The 23431-nt window shown below is 35.4% G+C and overlaps 1 protein-coding gene, 1 non-coding gene and 1 pseudogene across 2 annotated transcripts; 2 read left to right on the top strand and 1 right to left on the bottom strand.

The window, feature by feature from the left end:
• Positions 1 to 1390: 1390 nt before the first annotated feature.
• On the top strand, positions 1391 to 9049 carry LOC103955899 (ABC transporter G family member 15). Its single transcript, XM_009367815.3, has 9 exons — positions 1391 to 1631; positions 5273 to 5352; positions 6061 to 6522; positions 6641 to 6763; positions 7221 to 7352; positions 7461 to 7745; positions 7854 to 8126; positions 8230 to 8337; positions 8441 to 9049. The coding sequence occupies exons 1-9, from the start codon at positions 1406 to 1408 to the stop codon at positions 8795 to 8797; spliced, it is 2046 nt and encodes a 681-aa protein (XP_009366090.2). The 5' UTR covers positions 1391 to 1405; the 3' UTR covers positions 8798 to 9049.
• Positions 5423 to 5496, bottom strand: TRNAT-AGU. The gene has a single exon. It is a non-coding gene; the product is annotated as a tRNA-Thr (tRNA).
• An 8860-nt stretch (positions 9050 to 17909) lies between the features above and the next one.
• Positions 17910 to 22872, top strand: LOC103955901 (annotated as a pseudogene).
• The last annotated feature ends 559 nt before the right edge of the window (positions 22873 to 23431 follow it).

Here is a 23431-nt window from a genome sequence, read left to right as displayed (position 1 = left end):
TAACTTGTTCAGCATTTTTCCCCCTAGACCAGATATAAAGTGTTCGCTGTAATTAAAATTTTGCTTCAATGACATTCTCTTTGAACTCCGATTTAGTGATTTTAGAAAACTAAAATTTAAAGAAACTATAATCTTACATAAGATGAAGGATTCAAAGAGTTCACCTTTACCACAAAAGAGGGGAACCGAAAAGTACAAGCGGTTACAATATTCGTCCAGAAGTCTGAAAGGTCTTTCAGTAGGGATTATATTGAACCAGAGTTTCTTTTTAATATCCTTACTGAAGATGTAAATCTCTCTATTAGAATAAATCCATCTCTTTGACAAAAAATAAAATAAAATAAAATAAAGTAACACAAGTGTTTGTTATTATGGCAACTAAAAAGACGTATTGAATCTAAAAGATAATGTCGGAAATGGAGCTTGAGAATGGATATGTTTGGTTAGTTTAGGCTTGAGATATGTTTGGTTAGTTTAGGCTTGAGAAATGATTTCCTGACTCATGGAAAGCCTGGGGAAAAGTTGTCATATTTATGATAACAATGTCATCATTGGTGATTTAAAATGGCAATTACATCTCAAAAGTAGTATTTCTTACCTAATTTTTGTGATAATAGAATTGGTTGGATTTTTTTTTTTTTTTAATGTTTTCAACCAATTGCATTATTTACTTGGTGTACACTGTATTTTCAATACACTGAAAAATATCTCTTAATTTTTCATCGTACCAAACAAGAGAATTTTACATTTCTATTTTTCAACATGAGAAATCATTTCTCATTAATTCCTTTCCGTATACTAAATGCAACCAAATAGTTCCAACTTGCAACTTCCAACTTCCAACTTCCAACTTCCAAATTATCATCCAACAATTTTTGTATGCAAACGTAGAGTATGCAAGGTGCCTTCCGATATTTGCGATGTAAACATAAATGTGATAGAACTTTTAAGATTGTACTTGTATATGTTAACAAAGTTAGTCGGAAGATAGAGGAGAAGGAGCAATCTGCAATCAGAAGTGTGACATGACAAGTGCATTTTTGATCACCATCTTCAAGTGTTGGTAATACTCACCATTCTATTTATCACCGTTGTATTATAATTAAGTTTTGGCTGTTGCTCCACACGCACTATCATTGTTATGTTCATTTTTATTTCCCTTCACCACCCACCTACCCGTGGGAACCAACATAATTATTGAATGAATTCAAACTCTCTCTCTCTCTCTCTTCATTAATTCTTCATGCTCCTCCTCACTCGTAGGTAGTTGTTTGTTATCTGCTCCAACCACAATACATGGACACATGTAAAGTTTTCTTAATATATGATATACTGTTTTTTTTATTCTTCTGGGATTTGAGGCCTTAGCTAATAAGGTAGGATTTAACAGGAACAAAAAGGAAAGATGGAGATAGAGGCGGCAGGTGGTGGTCATAGTGGCGGCGGTGGAAGTGGAAGAGGAGTGTACTTGGTGTGGCAGGATCTAAGTGCGGTGCTTCCAAACTTCAGAAAGGAAGCACCCACAAAGTGGTTGCTCAATGGGCTGAGTGGGTTTGCTGAACCTGGTAGGATCATGGCTATCATGGGTCCTTCTGGCTCTGGAAAATCAACACTTCTTGATATTTTAGCAGGCTCTCTCTCTCTCTCTCTCTCTCTCTCTCTCTCTCTCGTGATCTTTCATAGATGAGCACTGCACTGGTAGCACAAAATATGCCTGTGTTTCACGTATATGGTTTCATTCCATCATCCTTTGTAGTTTGTAGATAAAATCCAAACTTTTCACTTTTGGTATTTATTTATTAAAAAGGATGAACTTTTGCATCCAAAAATACTCCTTTACCCAATTTATAGAAAACCCATGATTTTTTAGGAAAGATTATGGGGTTTGGTATGTAATTATACTCGTTAATAATAATTACACCACCCAAAAGTGATGTAATTTGGCCAAAATTAACTAGTTTTTTTTATTTTATTGTTAACTCCATTTGTTCTGTTAAAAAAAGGCTGCTTTAGATTTTGGCCCTTACAATTCATGATTCCTAGATAAAAACTTATCTACATATAAACGTCCAATAAAAATCCAAATTTAAAATATGCAGCCACATCAGAATACTATTGACCTACTAATACAATTTATTTACACCCATGCCACTTTTTCAAATCCCTAAATTTATTCCAAATTAAAAGTTTAGAAAAAGTGAAATAAAATATATAAAATGTTGTATTGCATTAATTGTATCCATATCATACCAAAAATTTACCTTTTTTGTGATATATATATTTTGCATTAATTGGGAAGTAAATTAATTTGTTCCAATTATTAAAAAAAATTATACTAAATCCGTATTATATATTTTGAATCAAATAACACTTCTCTAACTTGTAGGTAAATTATTTTTCATGTATTTATTAGGCACGTTTTATTGGTTGTATAAATATAGGTATGACATAATATTTTTCAATATAATACATCAAATTATATTTCTTCTTGTTATGGGGAAATTATTCTCCAGGTATTAGTGAAAAAGAGAAATTATATTACACACAAGGTATAATTTTTTGTAGGTAAATTATTAGAAATTAATTTGTAGGTAGGTAAATTAATTTGTTCCAATTATATAAAAAAATACATATACTACACCTAGATTATATATATATATATATATATTTTTTATTTTTTTATTTTTATTTATTTATTTTATTATTATTACATATATTAGCCTATTAGGGACTTTTTTGGTAAAAATATATAAAGTAATATGTATATGATTATTTTTCAAAAGCATGATCCAATTCCTAAGTTTATGCAATATTTTGTTGTTGGTATACAATATTTTGCATAATTGGAAATGAACATTTCAAATAGTAGGTAAGTAAATTAATATGGTCTAATTATATAAATACACACACACACACACACACACACATTTTGAATCAAATAACATTTTTGTATATTGTAGGTAAATTACTTTTTTTTTATTATGTATTATTGCATACATTAGGTTGTTTTTTTTTTTTTTTTTTTTTTTTTTTTTTTTTTTTTTTGTAAAAATATATATGTGAACTCATAATGCCAGATGCATAAAATTAGGCCAACAATTCTCATATTTGATATTAATATGCAATGATTGTTTTTAACATTAATGTCTTATTTTTCTTTTTGCAAAATCATTAACTCTCTCCTTACAATCTGCATAGAATTAAAGGAAAACTAATGAAAATGGCTTGAAAACTTTGAGTTTTAATGAATGACAAAATAAATGGTAAAATGAATAGTATCAGGATTGACTTTTTAGTGTAAAAAAGTGGTTTTTCGTTAAAGTAAATAATATTGGGAACTTTTCGTTAAAGTTCCCTATAATTAATTGTGCACATCAAATATGCAATAGGGGTATTTTAGGCATCTAAAAAATGTAAAATGTGTAAAGTAATATGTAATTAATGAATTCACTTAGGTGGATCCGAGTTACTGAGTTTTTTTTTGTGTAAAAAAATATGTCGGGTTTTATATGGAAAAAATTGAATTTGAGGGGTTAAAGTTATATTTTCAGTTAAAAAAAAGGTTCTTTGTCAAAATGGTTTGGCTATGAGCTTTGAACTTCTACGAGTCTTAATTTATTTTGCTTTTTTTTTTTCTTGGAAAAAGGCTTTTAAGCTGCAAATTTCTGAAGGAATTGTATTTATATATCGTCTGGATGTTTAGAAATTGAGCAATCTAAGAAGAAAATGTCTTGTTTGGTCACTTAATACTAGGTCTAATAGTATTCATATTCACTTGTAAGATCATCTCCAACCGTTGGATTAAAACTTGAAATTTTAAACCCAAAAAATTTAGGCTTTAATCCAGAAATAATTTTTCTCCTCCAACTCTTCAGGATTAAATTTTTAACCCGAGATTAGTAAATGATCCATTTAGGATAATTTTTTTCTCATAGTAACTTAAAAAAAAAAAAAAATTATGTAGACTATTCTAATTTAATTTTATGAACCTTTTAGTCTAAAAATATTTAGATTCCAATAAATATTGAAAGTCACTAAATCGACACCATGAAACTCGTGGAACACTGTAAAAGAATATGAAACACATAAAATATATTTTTTTAATTACTTTAGCCGTTGGATTTAAATTTAGACCGTTAGATTTTTTTTTAACCGTTAGATTTGATTATATTAGATTTGAGCCGTTGGATTCAATGAATTTATAAAATATAAAACTAAAAAAATACACATATATGGTCGGTTAGTCCCACTAACTCAAGGGGAATCCTGGTCTAAATTCGCCCATAAATAAGTATTTGGTTAAAACTCATATTTGCCCTAAGGGTTAGAGAAAGTTGGGATGAGTTTAGAACCTAAAATTTGAGTTTTACTGCAAGAGTTGGAGATGGTCTAAGTGAGAGGTCTTATGTTTGATTATTGTCAAAAGTGAATTTGAACCATATTATTACTAGGACATGATGAGGCTTAGCCAACTTCCCCACCCCTTAGTATAGATAATATTTATTGATTGTTCAAAGAAAAAGAAAGAAGAAAATGCCCTTTTAGCTGGAAACCATATCCCGTCGCAATTCCCAAACCCATGGGATATACATATCCTATTGGAGTGCATTTTTTCTAACCACCCCGTAATGCTCATTGCCTTATTGATTATTGTTATATGAGTTTGATTTAATATAGTTGTTAAATAAATATTAAAATTTAAAATCATTTAACGCCAATCAATTGGATGGTAAGCATTACAACCGCTTAATTGTGGTGAGTAACAGTATGAGTGCATCATATCCCATCCTAGGCTGGACTTGGTTTGTACAATCCACGGTTGAAGTCTTGTCCCACATTTTTGATACCCAATAAAGAGCCATCAATTGTACTTGAATGCAAACCAAACTTTGGCGACGGGTCTTTTACTTCTTTTCTTTTCATATGACCATTTGGTATGGAGAAGGCAAATAGACAGAAAGACAAAATTTGAATGCATGACTGGTTTTAAGGGCTTTTACTAGCAACATGGGCACCTAGCATCTTATTTTTCCATTTTTATTGTTTCTTTTTAGTGATTTTTTAATTCAAACAAGGTCTAAAATTCTAATAAGGGGCAGAGATTTTTCAGTGTACTCAACATATGAGTAGGTACACTGTCTATTAATACAAGTAGATGAACAATGAAAAATATATCATCTCTCCGCTTATATTATGTCCTGTGGTGTAGCTAATGCAGTCTTTTAAAAAGTTATTTTTTTTTACTGAAATTGTGCTTGTTTATTTGACACAGGTAGACTCTCAAGAAATGTGGTTATGACTGGAAATATTTTGTTTAATGGGAAGAAGAAGAGGCTTGCGTATGGCGCTGTTGTAAGTAAAGCTTTCTGTTTCCAGTTGCTCATATGAAAAATCAAAAAATTGAAATTCACATTGTAGTTTTTGCTCTCATTGAGAGTTGAACTCAAGACCTTCCGCTTACTAAACGGGTGCTCTAACCAACTGAACTACGAGAGCTGATTGTCCTTTTAAAAGACATAGTAATACTGTTCAACAGAATATTGTTGCCATTGTTTAAGAATATATATCATCTTAATCAAGGTTCTAAAAGACGTTAGGTGCTAGTTGAATTTAAATAAATCTATTATATTTCGTGTAAATAAATGTATGTTTATACTTAAAATATATATAATTTCATTATAAACTACAAAATAGGATGACATATATTTATGAAGATTTGGAACATAATAAAAACATGATGAACAAACTATAATGTTTGTTCACTCAAGTATTCAACAAGTCCCTTACAATTTATTGAAAAAAATAAAATGCAAATGAAAGTTATCTATTTTTTGTCAAAGTGAGTAGCAATCTAGGCGGGTGCCTAGACGGGTATGGACAGGCTAGACGGGTTCCTAGGCAGGCTTAATTTTCAAACACCTAGGCATTAATCGGGGGTGGCCAACCGCCTAGCGCCTAGGCGTAGGCGGGGCCTACGCTGCGCTAGGCGGGGCCTACGCTGCGCTAGGCGGGGATTTTTAGAACAGTGATCCTAATTCACTATAAACTGTGGAATTCCAGGCTTATGTTACACAAGAGGATGTACTGTTGGGAACACTCACAGTTAGAGAAACCATAACATACTCGGCTCACTTGCGGCTTCCGAGTACTATTACTAAAGAAGAGGTTAAGAGCATTGTGGAAGGAACAATTATGGAAATGGGCCTCCTGGAATGTGCTGACCGATCAATTGGAAACTGGCACTTGAGAGGTATTAGTGGAGGTGAGAAGAAACGAGTTAGCATTGCACTTGAAATTCTAACAAAGCCTTGCGTATTATTTCTCGATGAACCTACTAGTGGCCTTGATAGTGCCTCGGCTTTCTTTGTTATTCAAACACTTCGAAGCATTGCTCGCGATGGAAGAACAGTTGTTTCATCTGTTCACCAGCCAAGTAGTGAAGTATTTGCACTCTTTGACGACCTCTTCTTACTATCTGGTGGTGAAACTGTATATTTCGGAGAAGCAAAGACTGCTATTGATGTAAGAGAAGGACTCTTGGCACCCTGTTACGAGTATTTTAATATCTTCAGTGAATAAGTTATTTGAGCCCCATTTTTCTTTTCTTTAACTAATGCTAATTCCATTTTGATTTTTGTAGTTTTTCGCTGAAGCAGGTGTCCCATGTCCCAGTCGAAGAAATCCTTCTGACCACTTTCTACGTTGCATAAATTCAGACTTTGACACTGTGACTGCCACACTGAAAGGATCTCAAAGAATTCGGGTGCATATTAATTCTTAACTCAGTTCTTTAATGCACAATAGGTGCAACGTGGTTATTCCATTTCATGTTTCAAAGTAAACATCCAAAAACACTTCATTGACTTTTACATACAAGAATACATATACAAATCATGTTACTGCAGAATTTATGTACTCCTGAAACTCGCTTGCTGACCATATCGCCTCCTAGTAGTTAATGCCTTTTGAGTTGTTGGATTTTGATTATTCATGAACATATGCTCTTGAGATCTTGACGCGTTACTCATGTCATTGATATTTTGAGAAAATTTATGCATTGATCTCTTCTAATTATATTTAGCTAAAGTTACTCAGCTGCACCTATTAAATTTCTATCTTTCCTTTGCTGATTTCATTCCTCTCCCCCCACCCTTCTTTAGTTAATTATTTAGGGTGATGCTTTTCTCATAATAGTTGTATCTCTGTGTCTGAATTGGTAGGATGTACCAACATCAGCGGACCCTCTCATGAATTTGCCAACAGCAGAGATCAAAGCTAGGCTAGTCGAGAAATACAAGTGTTCAAAATATGCAAATAAAGCGAGAGCCAGGATGCAAGAAATAGCAGCAATTGTAACTTTTCCAACTTGAGCTCTTTAGTCCCATTTCTTTCTGAATTATTAAAATATGCATTGACTTGGTATCCCTGGAAACATATATGAAGTAGTCTATGTGTTGCAGGAAGGACATATCATTGAAATGAAAAGTGGAAGCCAAGCAAGTTGGTGGAAGCAACTTTCAACCTTGCTGCGAAGGTCGTCTCTGAACATGTCTAGAGATGTGGGATATTATTGGTTAAGGATAATCATCTATATAGTTGTATCAATATGTGTTGGTACCATCTATTTTGAAGTTGGCCACGGCTATAACGCAATCTTTGCCCGGGCAGCATGTGGTGCATTTATCAACGGCTTTATGACGTTTATGTCTATTGGAGGTTTCCCATCCTTCATAGAGGAAATGAAGGTAAGCTGATGCAACACAGATGTAAGTATTCATAGTGGCAGTGGTGAAATACAAGACATTTCTGTTGAGTTAAAGCCTTTTCGTGCCTTGTTTTCTTCTTGTAAACAGGTGTTTTATCGAGAAAGGCTCAATGGGTATTATGGAGTTTCGGTGTTCATCATTTCCAACTTCCTCTCTTCATTCCCATTCTTGGTTGCAGTTACTCTTAGTACTGGGACTATTACTTACTATCTGGTGAAATTTGGGCCAGAGTTTTCGCATTATGTGTACTTCTGTCTCGATATATATCTGAGCATTTCGGCGATAGAGAGCCTCATGATGGTTGTAGCTTCTCTGGTTCCCAATTTCCTAATGGGGATTATAACAGGAGCTGGAATCATGGTAAGAAGATACACTCAAATGTTTGATAAGCTTTCCTTTTCTGTTTTCCATCACGCCTATCCTTCGTAGTGTAACCTTCTCAATAAAATGGTTGTGCATGAAGGGAATCCTGATGATGACCTCGGGTTTCTTCCGCTTGTTGTCTGATCTCCCTAAGCCGTTTTGGCGCTACCCAATTTCATATATCGCTTATGGCTCATGGGCACTACAGGTAAATCATAGTGAATCATCTGTCTTTATAACACAAGTTTCACAATGATTATGATAAATGTAAAATCAGATGGTATTGATATGTATTGTAATTCGATATGCAGGGTGCCTATAAGAACGATTTGATTGGCCTTGAGTTCGAGCCCATGATACCCGGTGAACCAAAACTTACGGGCGAGTATATCATCCGGCATATATTTGGGATACCAATAGACCACTCCAAGTGGTGGGACTTGGCTGCTGTTTTAGCCATTCTTACAATGTACCGGGTTCTTTTCTTCCTAATTCTCAAGTTCAAGGAGAGTGCGTTGCCAGTGTTTCAGTCACTCTACGCAAAAAGAACGCTACACCGTCTCGATAAGAGGCCGTCCTTCAGGAAACTACCCTCCATTTCTTCCAAGAGACACCAGGCTCTCCACTCACTGTCTTCTCAAGAGGGCCTCAACTCTCCACTGCACTAGAACTGGCATCGCAGTACTCATGAGAGTTTTGTAAGGAACAACTATTACAGTGTAATCTCTCCCATGCTGTTTATGTAATTAGTCATTCTTTCTCTGAAAAAAATCAGATAAAAATGTAGGGAGTTTCTGTTGGCGTTTCATATACAGAAACTGTTTAATAAAAATATATAAATATAAATATATATATATATATATATATATATATTTATCATGGAATAACACAATACCAAGGTCGTTAGCCGGTTTAATGTAGTTTCTTTTGCCAAATTTAAATCCAGTTTCCCTGATCTCATATATGGGATTCATCAATCATTACACTTTTTAGAGTAAAATTGTTTAGACATCACATGCTGCAGTCTGAACCTAACATTTTGCAAACATTACAATGATTTCCTTCCTTCAGTTTTTAGGTTATTTTAAACAGTTTTGTGCTTGCATGTAATGTGTAGTTTCTATTTTCCGATGATGCTAAAGAGAATGAAAGGTTCCAGTGATTATGTTTGTACAGGGAAGATACGGGTACAAGTGGATTCCCTCTTATGGCTTGGTGCGGTTCAGGTTGGTTCGGTTTTGGGTCCAAATCACAAACCAAACATCACACTTTGGTTTGCCTAAATTTCAAAACCGAAGCATAAGGACAAAAACCTAATGTAATCAGTCCTCTAACGTTGAGATTCGGTTTAGTTCAGTTTGCGGTTTAACATGTATCAACTACCGAATGAAAAGTTTAGAGCTATGTCAAAGTAAATATTAGAAAAAAGAGGAAACTTGATATAAGTTCAATTTTATGAGTCATTATTGGATTTGGTCACTTTGTTTGGTTAGGTCCACTCACTAATTATTCACATCAGCTTATTTTTATGAGCAATGCTAGATAGACCAATTTAGTAATGCTCCATAGATCAATTTTATAACTAATTATCCACTTCAGCTCCTTTCTTAGTGTTCTTACTCCAATTCATAATTTCATATGCAGGTTGATGCATACAAAGAGCATTACATTACGGAAGCTCAAGCGCCATGCCATAGGTCCTCTCAAGAGGAACTTAACTCTCCACACTCCACCGCGCAATGAGTCATGAGCCATGAGGGCTTTATAAACAACTAAAAAAAATGGCTCTAATTAATTTAAAGTTAAGACAATTGTAATTAAATTAAGAGGTGATTTGTCAATGATGTGGAAATAAATTAACATGAATCTCAATTAATTATAAGATTTTAATAAAAGAGTCACATTGCACATAGAGCCTCCATCTTCCTAAACGCCATTGTCCATCAAATGGAAAATTACAACCACCACATGGTGGTTCAGTGGTTGAAGACGAATTATAGGCTTGTATTCCATATGGCATGTCCTGGGTTCTATTCTTGGCACTGGTGAATTACAAGATGGTGGCCAGAAGAGGGTGAAATGCCTTTGTGAGTCTTCCTGCCCTCGAGAAGGGTGAACTGCCGTGACGAAGTCACCAGCTAATCTCCTTTTTCATATAAAAATAAAAAAATCAAATCAAATGGAGAATTACACCATTGTTCATGAAAGCTTTCACAAATAAAGAAATTAAGATCATACCTTAAAGGTATGTTGAAAGATGAAATAATGGTAGGACAACTTGGATGATAGAAGAAGGATTACCGTTTGGACCCAAAATATTGGGCTTGGGCCGAATATAACTATGGGCTTGTCACATAGCAAAGATCTTCAATCGTGTCTTATGTTTCTAAAATTTGGACGAAGTCCAGCCAAAGGTAGGATGGCCAAATCCTAAGAGATGAAGGACTCTTAGGGAGTCAAGTTGAAATGATTCGGTTGAGTCCTAATATGAGTGAAATTGTTTTAAACATCAGGATGAAGGTTGATAATATTCATAATATTCCAAGAATAAAGGTTCAAGATCAAGAGTGAATTGAATACAAAAAGGAACTGGGTTCAGAGTCCTAGTTCCAGTGGGAGTGGCCAAGCTTTATGCAGAGGTTAGGTTTATCTGATAGAGTTTGGATCAAGGAGTGTCGAGGAGGTACAATCCAGGTGGGACTCTACTTTGGCATGAAGTGATTAGCTCAAAAATTACTCCTATAAATAGAAGAGGTTTTGGAACATTCAGAGGACCTTCAACTCAACAATCAAAACTACCATGCGTAAATTCTCGATCTACGCGGAACCCTATCAACCCTTTGATAAAACACTAACTTGCCTAACTTCGTCAACACATTTTCAGTTTGAATTAACAACACTGTGTTGACAATTGACGACATTTTTAGTTTGGATTAGCAACATTGAAGTAGTGGAGTCAGGGGATCAAGGAGCACATTCAATTTGGAGTAGCAGCATTGCTTGAAGTTTGTTCAACTATCTATTCAAGTCTCTGTTAGTGAGTTAGAATGTCACCAAGTTACAATTTTGAGAACATTGAAAGCAAAATGTGAAATCCCACTCTTGGAGAGAGGGAGAAAATGAGAGAAAAGAGGGAAAGAGAGGGACCACTTAGAAGGAGGGAAATGAGGGAGGAGAGGGGAACACTGGATCCCTTAACTCGCATGACTCGGTTTCTGGTTACTTTTTTGTTGCCTTTGTCTGTTGGTTTTCTGATGAGTTAGAACCACCCATCACCACCACAAGACACCCCAACCTCCCCTATTAAATTCCCACCCAAATTTGACACGGTTTTACCTTGTTTCGCGATGAACTACTCTGATGAGTTCTTGAGTCTGGCGGCGGCGATGAACTATTCTTCACGATCTTCATTTTGGTATAATTTGAGAATTTTTGGAGTTAGGTGAATTTTTTTTGGCGAGTTATGGCGGCCGACCCCCGCGTGCAGCGGCGCGTGGCTTGAGAAACCACTTGATCCTTCTAGGCTACATTGGATACCCCGGTTCCATATTTGACACCCAATTAGTGACATTATGTCATTTGAACCTAGTTTCATTAAGGAAGACGACTTGATCATTGTAGCAAATGATGATCTGACCGTTTGATCGTTACCACACTTTAGTATGTTCTTGTATGTAATATTTAAGAATTTTAGAAACTTACGGATTGGAAATCTGGTAGAAGGATCTTCTTGGTTGGATTACTAGGATTGACTTTGGTCAAGATGTTCTGAAGTGTTCTTCAGTACTAAAAGTAGCATTACTAGAGACCTAGTGGAGCCTAGTGGGCCTATCTTAGTTAGCAAGTTATCCCAGGTGATGTGCACCTCTATATACATGCAAGTTTCATCTTATTATGTTATACATGTTTATTGAACTTCTATGTGATTCGAATGAAATGTACAATTTCTAGTATAGAATTACGAGCCTGGAATCCTTTTAGAAGTATTAAGTAGAACTTATATGCTTAAATGAAAAGATAGATAGTGGCCATGAGAAATTGATAGTGTAGGTGCTTACATTGTAAATCATAGGGGTTGAGGTAGGGGTAGGTTATGTGTGGATCTAACTGCACCATGTAGCAGTCGTACATGGATGGTCCTGCTTGGTATATCTGCGATGGAGGACCATACGTATTTTAGGGGTGATCATGCTTGGTATATTCGTGATGGGTAATCACTGCCTGCACGCTTAGATTATGTCTATGGTTCTACTTGGTATATCCGCAATGGGGGACCATGCACATTTTAGGGGTGATCATGCTTGGTATATCCGCGATGGGTGATCATTGTCTGCACGCTTAGATTATGCCTATGGTTCTGCTTGGTATATCCACAATGGGGGACCACACGCATTCTAGGGATGATCATGCTTGGTATATCCACAAGGGTGTGATCACTGCCTACCTAGGTTTATGAGGATTAGTTGTACTTGGTACATTTCGATAGGCGACCATATTTTAGTTGGATTTCGTTGAGTGGTCTAGAATCCCCACTCTTGTTCATTTCCATAAAGTTAGTCTTGAACCCTAGATTTGAGTGAATGAGAATACTCATAGAAGACATTGTGTTTATAAATTAGATTTATCATGTTATTACTTGGAATCTAGGTGGGGAATTATGTAGAATTCCTTGATTAAATTTCGTGAATTGATATGTGATCTTGTTGATTGATTAAAATAGTTAAATGTTAATATCGTGCATCTTTGATTCATGGAATTGATTAATTGGAGTGATTTTGGAATAATGTTGGATATTATTGTTATTATTATAATCAAATTAGTTGACCAAAGTGGCTAGAGAATAATATTGTACTTCGTTGGTTCTTTGATAGGTTACATGCTATGGATTGCAGTATTATGTTCAAACATATTGATTTATATGATGGATGAAATATAAATCTTGAATGTCTTATGGGTTTGTTGTGTAGCCCTGAACCTAGTAATTTCGTGCTTGTCAAGTTCTAATAATTGATTGAGGAATGCTATGCTTTTCTGTTAGAACGTACTATGATAAACATCGGAGTTTAAGGAATGGTGAATTACAAATGGCTTGATCCCGTCTGAGGGTACGTAGGCATTCTAACGAGGAGGTTAGATGCAGCCATAAAGTATATGAAAAATTACTATGCAATTGGACCTTGAGTGGTGTTTTGTCCATATCTCGGAGGCAGGGCATGATAGATGGACGGGTACATGCACGTATTGATCCTGGACGTATGCAGGGTTTGAGGCGTGACACAGAACCCATTTTATGATAGGATATTCACAAGTGCATTTCAAAGTTCGATATTCTTTATAATTTAATTCTGATTCAGCGCACTTATATTTTCACGAATATAATTGAGGCAGTCAAACCCGGTGCAGAAGATCCTAAACTTCGCAGTTACTAACAGCCTTGTCTTCAGGCTCTAGAACCCAGAGGCCAATACGAGTTCCTTCATCAGCTGCGATCGCTCAGATACAAAAGTCGGTAGCACATTCATCCACCACCACCATGTTCATTCTACTCACAAACCGAGCTTGGTCGATGAGTTAGCACGATGTATTCAACCGAATGATTTAGTTAGCTCATTTGCTATTAGGCCTAAGCACCACGTAGGCGTGATAGTTTTTAGGGCCAACAATTACACATGAAGAAAACTTATCCACTCTAATCCTCTTTAAAATGGTAAGATTATAAGGGATGAATTTCTTTCATAGCTAATCCTCTTCTAATCCCCTCCAAATGAAAAACTATTCACTCCACCTTCGAGATACCTTGAAATTGATTGTTCTCTATTCAAATCAATCATGTGTACTAAAACGAGCCCACAAAGGTTTCAGGATTACCACGTCATCAATTTAATGAATTATCATACAATAAATGAGACCGAAAACATAGATAAATACAATTTCAATATCTTGGGGTGCAATATGAGAAAATTAAAACTTAAGATCACTCCAAAGCTGAAGAATGTAAAATGTAGTTGCCCAAATTTTATTTTATTTTTGTAAGAAAGGAACAATTACAAACAAGAGCCAATGCCACGTAGATTGTGCCTCAACGGGAAGGGTCTGTCGCCAAGACCTATTGTCATAAGAAAATTGACCAACACTAGTAAGATCATCAACCACAAAATTGGCTTCATGATAAAGATGGTGTAAGGGCTGGTTTGGTTTTGCTGTGCTTTGAAAAAAAGCTACTTCTGCTGTGCTGTGAAAATAAGCAGCTGTGAAATAAAGCAGCAGAGTGTTTGGTAAACTTTTTTGTAAAAGTGCTTTTGAAAAAAAAAAAAGAAGCAATATTATAGTGTTTAGTAAACTTTTATGTAAAACAGATGTGAAAAAAAACCAGTTTTTCAAAGCTGGGTTTTGCAGCTTCTTGTTTTTGGCTTTTTTTCACCCAAAACTGTGAAAAAAAGCTGAAGCTAAATGTTTACCAAACACAAAAACAACTCCCAGCTTTTTTTGATACTAGCTTTTTTCAGAATCACCTCAGTACCAAACCAGGCCTAAGTAGATCTTTTGAAAATTGAAAGCCAACTTTTGGATGCTAAACACCAGCTTGGAAAGATGCCAGGGGTGGAGATGGTCTCACTAATAGCATAAATAAGGACCTTAGAATCACCGTCGACCTCTTGGCAATGGAAATCCCTAGCTAGCACAGATTGAAGACCGTCTAAAAGAGCTTGGCCTTCAGCAAATAAAATATAAGCATGACCAATCTTTCTAGCACCCACAAAACCTCGAGGGTCCGTTTGATGGGCTAGATAAGATTTGACTTTAGGGATAAGATTAGATTGGTATGGTCTTTTTAGACAAGACTTCTATGTATAAGGATATGTAAGATAACCTACTGTATTGTGGATTCATAACCATCATGTCCAATCTTGTCTATCTCATATTTTGACACAATAAACAAATAACTGGACTCAAGTTCATTTTAATTGATTACAACCTATCACATCCAGCTGACCAAACGGGCCCAATTGTCTCACAACACAAAGGCATAAGCAGCTTGGGAGGAGGAAACAACCGAGCTATCAAAATTTAATTACAAATTAGCACCAATTGTATGAGTCCATTGGATAAAGGAAGGTCTTGAGCGAATAATCTTCATGGAAGAATTTGCGGAAACATAAATATTTCCAATAATAAAAGCTTTGTGGAAAACAATGGTGCAATACCAATTTTATGAAGAAAACCCATTCATTTCTAGCCAACCAAAACTACCAACACAGCAAAAGAGCAACACATAAAGGAGCTAACCATCACAAGGATTTTAATAATCCAAAGAGGAAAGCCAATGGAACAAATCCACATATGTCAAAGCCTCCAATGTGACTCCAAACAGCTTTACTAAAATGACAACAACTACAAAGATGATTCATCATAAAATTTTCAAAAGGGACAAACATGTCTCTCCCAAGGCAAGGCATAAATCTATGCTTAAATTATTTCTAACCCTTGAGTTAAAACCTAAATTTTTTAACCCAAAAAATATGTGTTAACCTAGAAACAGTTTTTCTCCTACAACTTTTCTGGTTAAATTTTTAGCCTGAGATTATTAAAGAATGAACTTAGGATAATTTTTTTTAAAGAAAAAAATTATGTAAATTATTCTAATTTAATTTTATGACCATTTTAACCTTAAATATTTAGATTCCAATAAATATTCAAAAATTACTAAACTAACTCCATAAAACTAGTGGAACACTATAAAAGAAAACAAAACACATAAAAGAATATTTTTTTAATTACTTTAGCTAATGAATTTAAATTTACCGTTAGATCTTTTTTAATACCGTGGAATTTGATCATTGGATTTAATGAATTTATAAATATAAAACTTAAAAAAATACACATATATGGTGGACCACCTCCACTCTTGGCCTAAGTTTGCCCCCAAAATGAGTTTTGGGTTAAAACTCATATTTGCCCAAGGGTTGAAGCAAGTTGGGGTAGGTTTATAATATAAAATTTGAGTTTTACTTCAAGAGTTGGAGTAGGTTTTAGGAGACTTTCGAATGAGCCCTAATTTTTATGAATGCTAATTATTGTTGGATTTTTTTATTTTATTTTATGAATAATATTTGGTTAATCAAAGGATGAGTAAGAGTTTCTACTCAAAATCGTTCGTTGTCGCTTTATAGAACTTTGTATTTATAATCAGGACCGTTCACTCTATAAAGATTGTCTCTGCAAAAACTAAGGTCATTTAATTATCTAACTGTATTGTTAATGCAAAAAATCGGTGAAGAATTTGGAACAACGTAAAGTGTCAAGTTTGTGACTTTTGCTCGGTTGCTCTGGTCACCTAGTGATGATGATGTGTAAAGAGATAGAGATAAGGAAGCAAACATAAGATGTACGTGCTTCACGCTAAGTTTGGTTACGTCCACGGAGGAGATGAGTTCTCGTTAATAATGAAGGGTTTACATAAATACATAGGTTCAAGCATAATCATCATTAGTGAGTTCTAATGACTAGTTTAAGTACAATAATGATATTCAAGATTAATTGTAGGAGAATGATCTCCTTTAACAGTTGAGGAGAGTCTTTAGTTTTTGTCCACGGTTGATGTGGGACTCGTTGAGCTTTATTCTGACGTTGGCATATGTCGTGTTGTGATTGGCCTCTTGGCTAGAGGGAAACTCTTGTGTTTCCGCAGGAGTGCCTCAACATGAACTCCATAGTGGGTCCTTGAAGGTATGGCGTTGACTGGTGCTCGGTAGTTTCGGAATTGGTTAAGTATGGTACAAACATGTATAAAAATAGATGAATGAAATTGGTAAAACATTACGAACCGTTTGTGTATTTGCTACAATAGATTGGCTAAATGACTTTAGTTCTTTATTTTTTATTTTGGCCTAATTGAACTATTAGTTCCTGTGATGATATGGTTGTTGGAATATAGCCCATGTGGTAAAAAAAACTAAGATTTAAGCCCATGTGGTGTTGTCGGTTAGGATTTATGCCCAAATTTGAAAATTCCGTCAACTCTCTGTTAATTATTAGCACGTGAGCCACACATAGTAGGATAAAACGAAACTCTTTGTTTATTGTTAGCATGTGGGGCTTGCATGTGAGACTAACTTTATACTTTTAGTCTCACATGTGAGACTCATGTGTTAACAATTAACGGAGAGTTGAAGAAATTTCCAATTTTGGCCTAAAATACTAACAGACTTCACTGCATGGACTTAAATCCTATTTTTTTTTTTATCACATGAGCTATCTTCCAATTATCACCACAGGGCTATTAACACAATTAAGCCTTTTTTTTTTTTTTTTTTTTTTTTTTTTTTGTAACCATGATATTTACAAAGTGATTTGTAATATGAATCATAAGTATAAAATTTTGTGATTCGAAGACTAAGAGCATGTTTAGATGTGCTTTAAAATGACTGAAAAAACTTTTGGTGAAAATGTTTTTAGAACAAATCCTTAGTAAAAATGCAAGTAAATCCTCAAAAAATACTTAAAGCGTTTTTTGGAAGAAGCACATAACTGGTGTTTGCAAAAAGCACTTCAAATGTTTTTGGAACCCAAAATTTTTTTTTTTTAAAAGCGTTTTCAGTCATTTTAAAAGCATTTCCAAACTAATCCTAAAAGTTTTAAATAAAAGTTCCTAGCGTTTTAGGAGACAAAAAACGGGCGGGCAACAATGTAACGACGTCGTTTCAATCGTCTTGTCCGCTCAATCATCTAAAACCCTAGCGCAAATAACAAATGCAAAAACATGAATGCATAAACCCCCCTCCACTCCTCTCTCTCTGTCTCTCTCTCACTGTTTCTCTCTCTTTCTCTGACTCTGAAGATCTCCAATGGAGCAGAGATTAGCGAACACATCGCATCTCACGCTGAACCAGAAGAAGTTCATCGAGACCACTCTACTCGCCGACCTCCGAGCCGACGGCCGCCGGCCCTTCGACTACCGTAACCTCACCATCAAGTTCGGCAAAGAAGAGGGTTCGGCGGAGGTCCAGCTGGGCCAAACTCACGTAATGGCCATCATCACTGCCCAGCTTGTCCAGCCCTACCGCGACAGGCCCAATGACGGCACTCTCTCCATCTTCACTGAGTTCCCCCAATGGCCGACCCTTCCTTTGAGCCAGGCCGCCCCGGCGAGTCTGCCGTCGAGCTGGGCCGCGTAATCAACCGCGGTCTTAGGTTGATTTCTTCCCCTCCTTTGATTATCGAATTGCGTTTGCTTTTAATTTGAGCTATACTTTGTGTGCTTCTAAAGTTTGGATTTTTTTTGTTCTTTGTAATATATGGGTGATTGTTTTACAGAAAAAAAAAAAGTTAAAGCATACATTTTAGAATGGGGCCGAATGCGTTTTAGAATGAGCTTGGCCACGTAATAGCCCTACCAGGATAGCATCACAATTTAGAGAAAATACTTCAAACTCAATACTTTAGAGAAAAATGCTACTTTGGAACAATAAAAGGTATTTCACAACTAAAAACAATTAAAGCATGAAAAATGGATAATGCGAGGTTTTTTTTTCGCCAATTGAGCTCTTGAGGTGTTTTTATTTTATTTTAAATAGAACTTTTAGTTGTCAGGGTGTTTCTTCTAATGTACTATTTTAGAATCCATCGATAATGGCTTTTAGTTTATCTTTATTACATTTAGTCATGCTTATTATAGTTAGCAAAGTGAAGCTTAAGAATTCTGTCATTTGAGTAATGGAAAACAGGAAAGAAGATATCTGTGACTGTGTGGTTGTGCATGAAAATGAATGCATTTTGAAGGTTTAGAAATGAATGAATGTGTAGGGAAAGCCGAGCGGTTGATACAGAATCACTTTGTGTTCTTTCAGGGAAGTTAGTTTGGGCTATTCGTTTTGATCTCCATATTTTAGATAATGGAGGGTAAGCTGAGTATTTGGACTCTGCATTAAACTTTTGTTTCATATTCCCATCTACATATTGAAATTTAACTTTTAGAAATGAAATGTGGACAGAAACCTTATTGATGCTGCTAACATTGCAGCATTGGCTGCTTTGTTGACATTCCGGAGGCCTGAAATCTCCTTGGGGGAAGAAGATGGTCAGGAAGTGATTGTACATCCACCTGAGGTAGATACTCACTCTAAGAAAATAATTAAGGGTGCCTTTGTTGAGAGATTCGAGAATATTTAGCGCTGAACAATTTTAAATGTTTATTATTAAGGTTTGTAAAAATGACATGGGGATTTTAGTGATAAATTTGATTTTGAAGCTGGGCTGGTTCCTGGTTCTGTCTAAAAACACTTAAATAAATGGAAAAGAAACAAGAGAAATGAGAAAATAAGATAGGAAGATATAAAGCTCCACCAGAACACTTTAAGAGTGTGGTCTCCTCGGCTCTGTTGGAGGTTTACTATACAAAATCTGTGCAGGCCTCATTTGATATCATGGGTGGATAATCTCCTAATTTCAAGATACATTGAAGGTGGAAGTGAATGGTTTTTCATTTGGAGGGGATTAGGAGGGATTAGACTTGAAGGAAACTCTGCTCAGCCCTTCTAATCCTACCATTTAGGGAGGATTGAAATGGATAAGTTCCCTTCATGAGTAACCCTCTTCTATCCTCTAGTTGGACATGATTTTTTTATCCCTCCCTTCAACATACCTTGAAATGAGGAGTTCTCCATTTCAGTCCAAACCTAGATACCAATCAAGGCAATAAATTCTCACCAGTTAAGCCCTAGTGAATTTCTTTGTGAACGGTTTGCATGTAGAAGTAGAAAGTTTCTTGAAAAGAAGTTCCTAGTTGAAAACAGAGGATTTCTATCTATTAGCAAACTGAAACTAGACCCAAACAAAACAAGTGGAAAAAGATTCATTACCAAGAAGTACAATAATCTGAATCTATTTACCAGAAGACCTATATCTTGTGGTAATAAACATCAAGTAACACTTTGACACTAGATGATGAACTTTGCAAATCAAGACAAAGGGTGATATACGTGTGTAATGGTGTAAATGCTGTTCTCACCAACGTTCAGTTGTGTGCACGATAGATAAATAAAATTATAGAAGAAGAAAAGTGATGAGATTATTACATGTGTACCATTCAACTTGAATAAACCTCTTTATTTATCATGTATGGCCTTGTGACAGGAGACGGAGCCACTTCATCTGATCATACATCATCTCCCTATAGCAGTAACCTTTTCATTCTTCAATTATGAGAGTAGTGTGGTAAGCAAAATTTATCCCTCTGAAAGATCTATATTTGTTCACAACTTGGAAGCAACTTTTGTCTGACTTTATTCAATGCCACATAGGCGATAGATCCAACCCATGAGGAAAAGGCTTTTATGGGGGGGGCGAATGACTGCGACAATTAATGCAAATGGAGATGTTTGTGCTATTCAAAAAGCTGGGGGGGAGGGTGTCTTGCAGAGTGTTATAATGCAATGTTAGCGAATTGCTTCTGTCAAGGCTGGTTCTATGACAGAGAAGATCAAGAAGGCGGTGAGGTTTTCTCTTTATGAAACAGTCTTGAATACTTGAGTTGCTTCTCTATCACTTGAAAGAAATATTAACCCTTTACATAATTCTGGAATAATAAAATGAACTGGTATCTGTGATCTATATGACTGTTGTAGAAGGCAAATAACAGTATCTCATTTTGTCTATGAAGAACACATCAGTGACATTTGTCTTTAATATTTCTTGAAGGGTCTCTTTTAAAAGTATTCATGACCAGAAGTGACTAAAGAAGTGTTGACTTGAAATATATATTTGGATATAGCATATTCCATCTGGAAAAATGGTATCTGATCAAATGTGTGTCAGTATTCTCATGTTTTGGCTCCTTTGTTAGTGTTTCTACTCCAATTCAAATGCAGGTTGATTTATACAACACAGAAAGAGCATTTCGGAAGATCAAGTGCCATACTTCTTCTGTCCCCATGGATGTTGATAGAGGTGCTTCTAATATAGGTGTGCAGAAAAACTCTTCTTCTGTTAATCATATGGAGAGATTAAGGCCGATGTCTGAGGAAGGAGTTGCAAATCAAAGTGAGGGTGCTGCAGGTGATACTGAATTATCAGAAAAAAGACAAACTAATAAGGGTAATGAAGATGCGAAGAATTTTACTGGAGGCCCCTCAAGTTGGTATGGTTCCAATCTTATAAAAATTAGGGCCTTATCTTCCTTTATTATCAATCAATGTGTGAAAATGGCTTTGAAAGATTGGATGTTAGTGGACGCTTGCCAATTTGCATTGTGGTTCCTGTCCTCTATTGATAGCACTCCTCTTTTGTATACCCCCATTGTATGTGGGCATTCTTTTCTTAAGATTCTGAATGAACTTCCTTACTTAAAGAAAAATGCCTTAAAAGAACAAATTTAGCAAATGGAGTTGGAGAACCATTTTAATTTTTAATGGACTGTGTGGTAGAAGCAGTTGGTGACCTAACCAAGCAAAAAGAAAATCATTAATAAAAGGAACTGTTATTATTGGCACTCCAGCTGTCCTCTCCTTTTTATTAGGGAGAATTTGCACATGGAAATGTAATAAATTGAGAAGGTTTTTCTTTTCCTTTTGCAATGTAGAACCTGGGGGTCAATTTCTGGGTTAGAGTTCTTAGTGATCATATGCATTGGGTTGTTTCAGTTTTGATTTTCCCAATGAGAGAGAGAGATAGAGGCTTCAACATCCCTACTGATTTATCCTATACTAGTTTATTTTTTTCAATATTAATTTGTTTTTCTTTTTCCTCAGGGATCCTTACTCAAATGGTGTTGATTCAAATTTTTTAAAATGCTTCCCATGGTACCATATCGTGTCTTCACCTATAAGAGAAAGAAATTACCATTGTACATATTGCTGCTCTTTGTCACTTTTATAGCTCATCTAAGAGATTTTAAGACTAATTATAATGTTTACTTTAACTGCTCAGCCTTGTGGAATGTGGAATTAATTCATACATATGGGGAAATTAATATTGGTTAGGACTAGCAAATATTGTCTGGTTTTTTGCCCTTTTTGTCTACCCCAACTGTAGGCAATTGCATCAAACTTCCCTATTAAAGATAAAAAAATATCCCAAGACAAAATTTAGCATTGTATTACCGTACAAAAGTTACTTTTTTGTGAGCTACGCCTTTTTTGGTCTGATGTAATGAGAATGTTTACTAATTGATAAGATGTTTATTTAGGTATTGTCACTAAGTTACGCATACATATACTACATAACGCTCTTGTATGGATGCATACTTAGGGGAGGACTTTTATTTACATGCATTCAGTCACCAATGCATACTTATGCATGCATGTGCACAGATATTTAAGAGATGGAGAGAATTCTCATCCATGTTAGGCATGACATGTGCAGGAATGTCGACGCCTAATCAGAAACCAGAGGACTCAAAAGGTGAGGAAACAACCAGTGAAGCCATGCCAGAGGAACCTCCTGAAGATATTAATCCAATGCCTTCATCCATTGAGGGAGCTGAAACTGCAGAGCGAACAAATGGAGAGAAAACCTTGAAGGATGCTGTGAAGCCCAAAAACAAGAGACCTAGGAAAACGGCTCCTCTACTGGTTCAAGCTAGATGGATTTTTTCTCATTGCATGTATGGTGTTATGTGGACATATTTTCTTATGCTCTTCTTTATACCTTGAATGTAGATAGCTTAATTCGTTGAAAAGAATCAATATGTTTAAAAGCAAGAATACTTTGTTTTTGGTACTCAGCAATGGTAGGAAAAGATAATTGATTATTTTCAATCAGTCTTTCTCATAATGCATTCGAAATTTGCTTTTTAATGTATTATAAGTGCATGCAATGTTGTTCGTTTGATTTTCGTAATATAATTATATGTGCTTTCGCCAGTTTCTTGCTAATTCAAAGCTATCTGCATTACTTGCCAGATACTTGGTGTTGCAGTTCTCGTTGGAACTCATGGCAGGCAAAAGGAGTAGGTAAGTCTCTGGTCGACTGCAAAGTGATGCGGGGGTATGCATATATGACGAGTAAGTTGAGATGCTGCTCAATTGTTTCTAATGCAGTTGTTCATGTAGCAGATCAGTGTAGTCTTGTTTTGTTTGCTCTTTGTAGATTTGTAGTGCAAATTGTACATGAGCGAGGTTACCGAAATTACTCAAATTTTGTTGTTGCACACTTGAAAATGATAATTCCCTTCATTTGGTTTCGACTATTTTGATGTTCAACTTAGTCAATGCCAATGTTTAATGTAAGGTTAGTGTGGATTCGTATGAATTGATAGGTCATAACCAGTTCGATGTTGATGTCGATGTCGTTGATGGAACTAGTTG

Source organism: the organism of the source record quoted next, unplaced genomic scaffold (assembly GCF_019419815.1).
Source record: "Pyrus x bretschneideri cultivar Hongxiangsu unplaced genomic scaffold, Pyrus_bretschneideri_v1 Contig75, whole genome shotgun sequence".
NCBI lineage: Eukaryota > Viridiplantae > Streptophyta > Magnoliopsida > Rosales > Rosaceae > Pyrus > Pyrus x bretschneideri.
This window is presented reverse-complemented; position numbering and strand designations above follow the sequence as displayed.

Coding starts and splice junctions, on each gene's coding strand:
- LOC103955899 (XM_009367815.3), top strand. CDS start 1,406: ATGGAGATAGAGGCGGCAGGTGGTGGTCATAGTGGCGGCGGTGGAAGT. Junction 7,746..7,853: donor CCTTCATAGAGGAAATGAAG/GTAAGCTGATGC, acceptor TCTTGTAAACAG/GTGTTTTATCGAGAAAGGCT. Junction 8,338..8,440: donor ATGGCTCATGGGCACTACAG/GTAAATCATAGT, acceptor TTCGATATGCAG/GGTGCCTATAAGAACGATTT.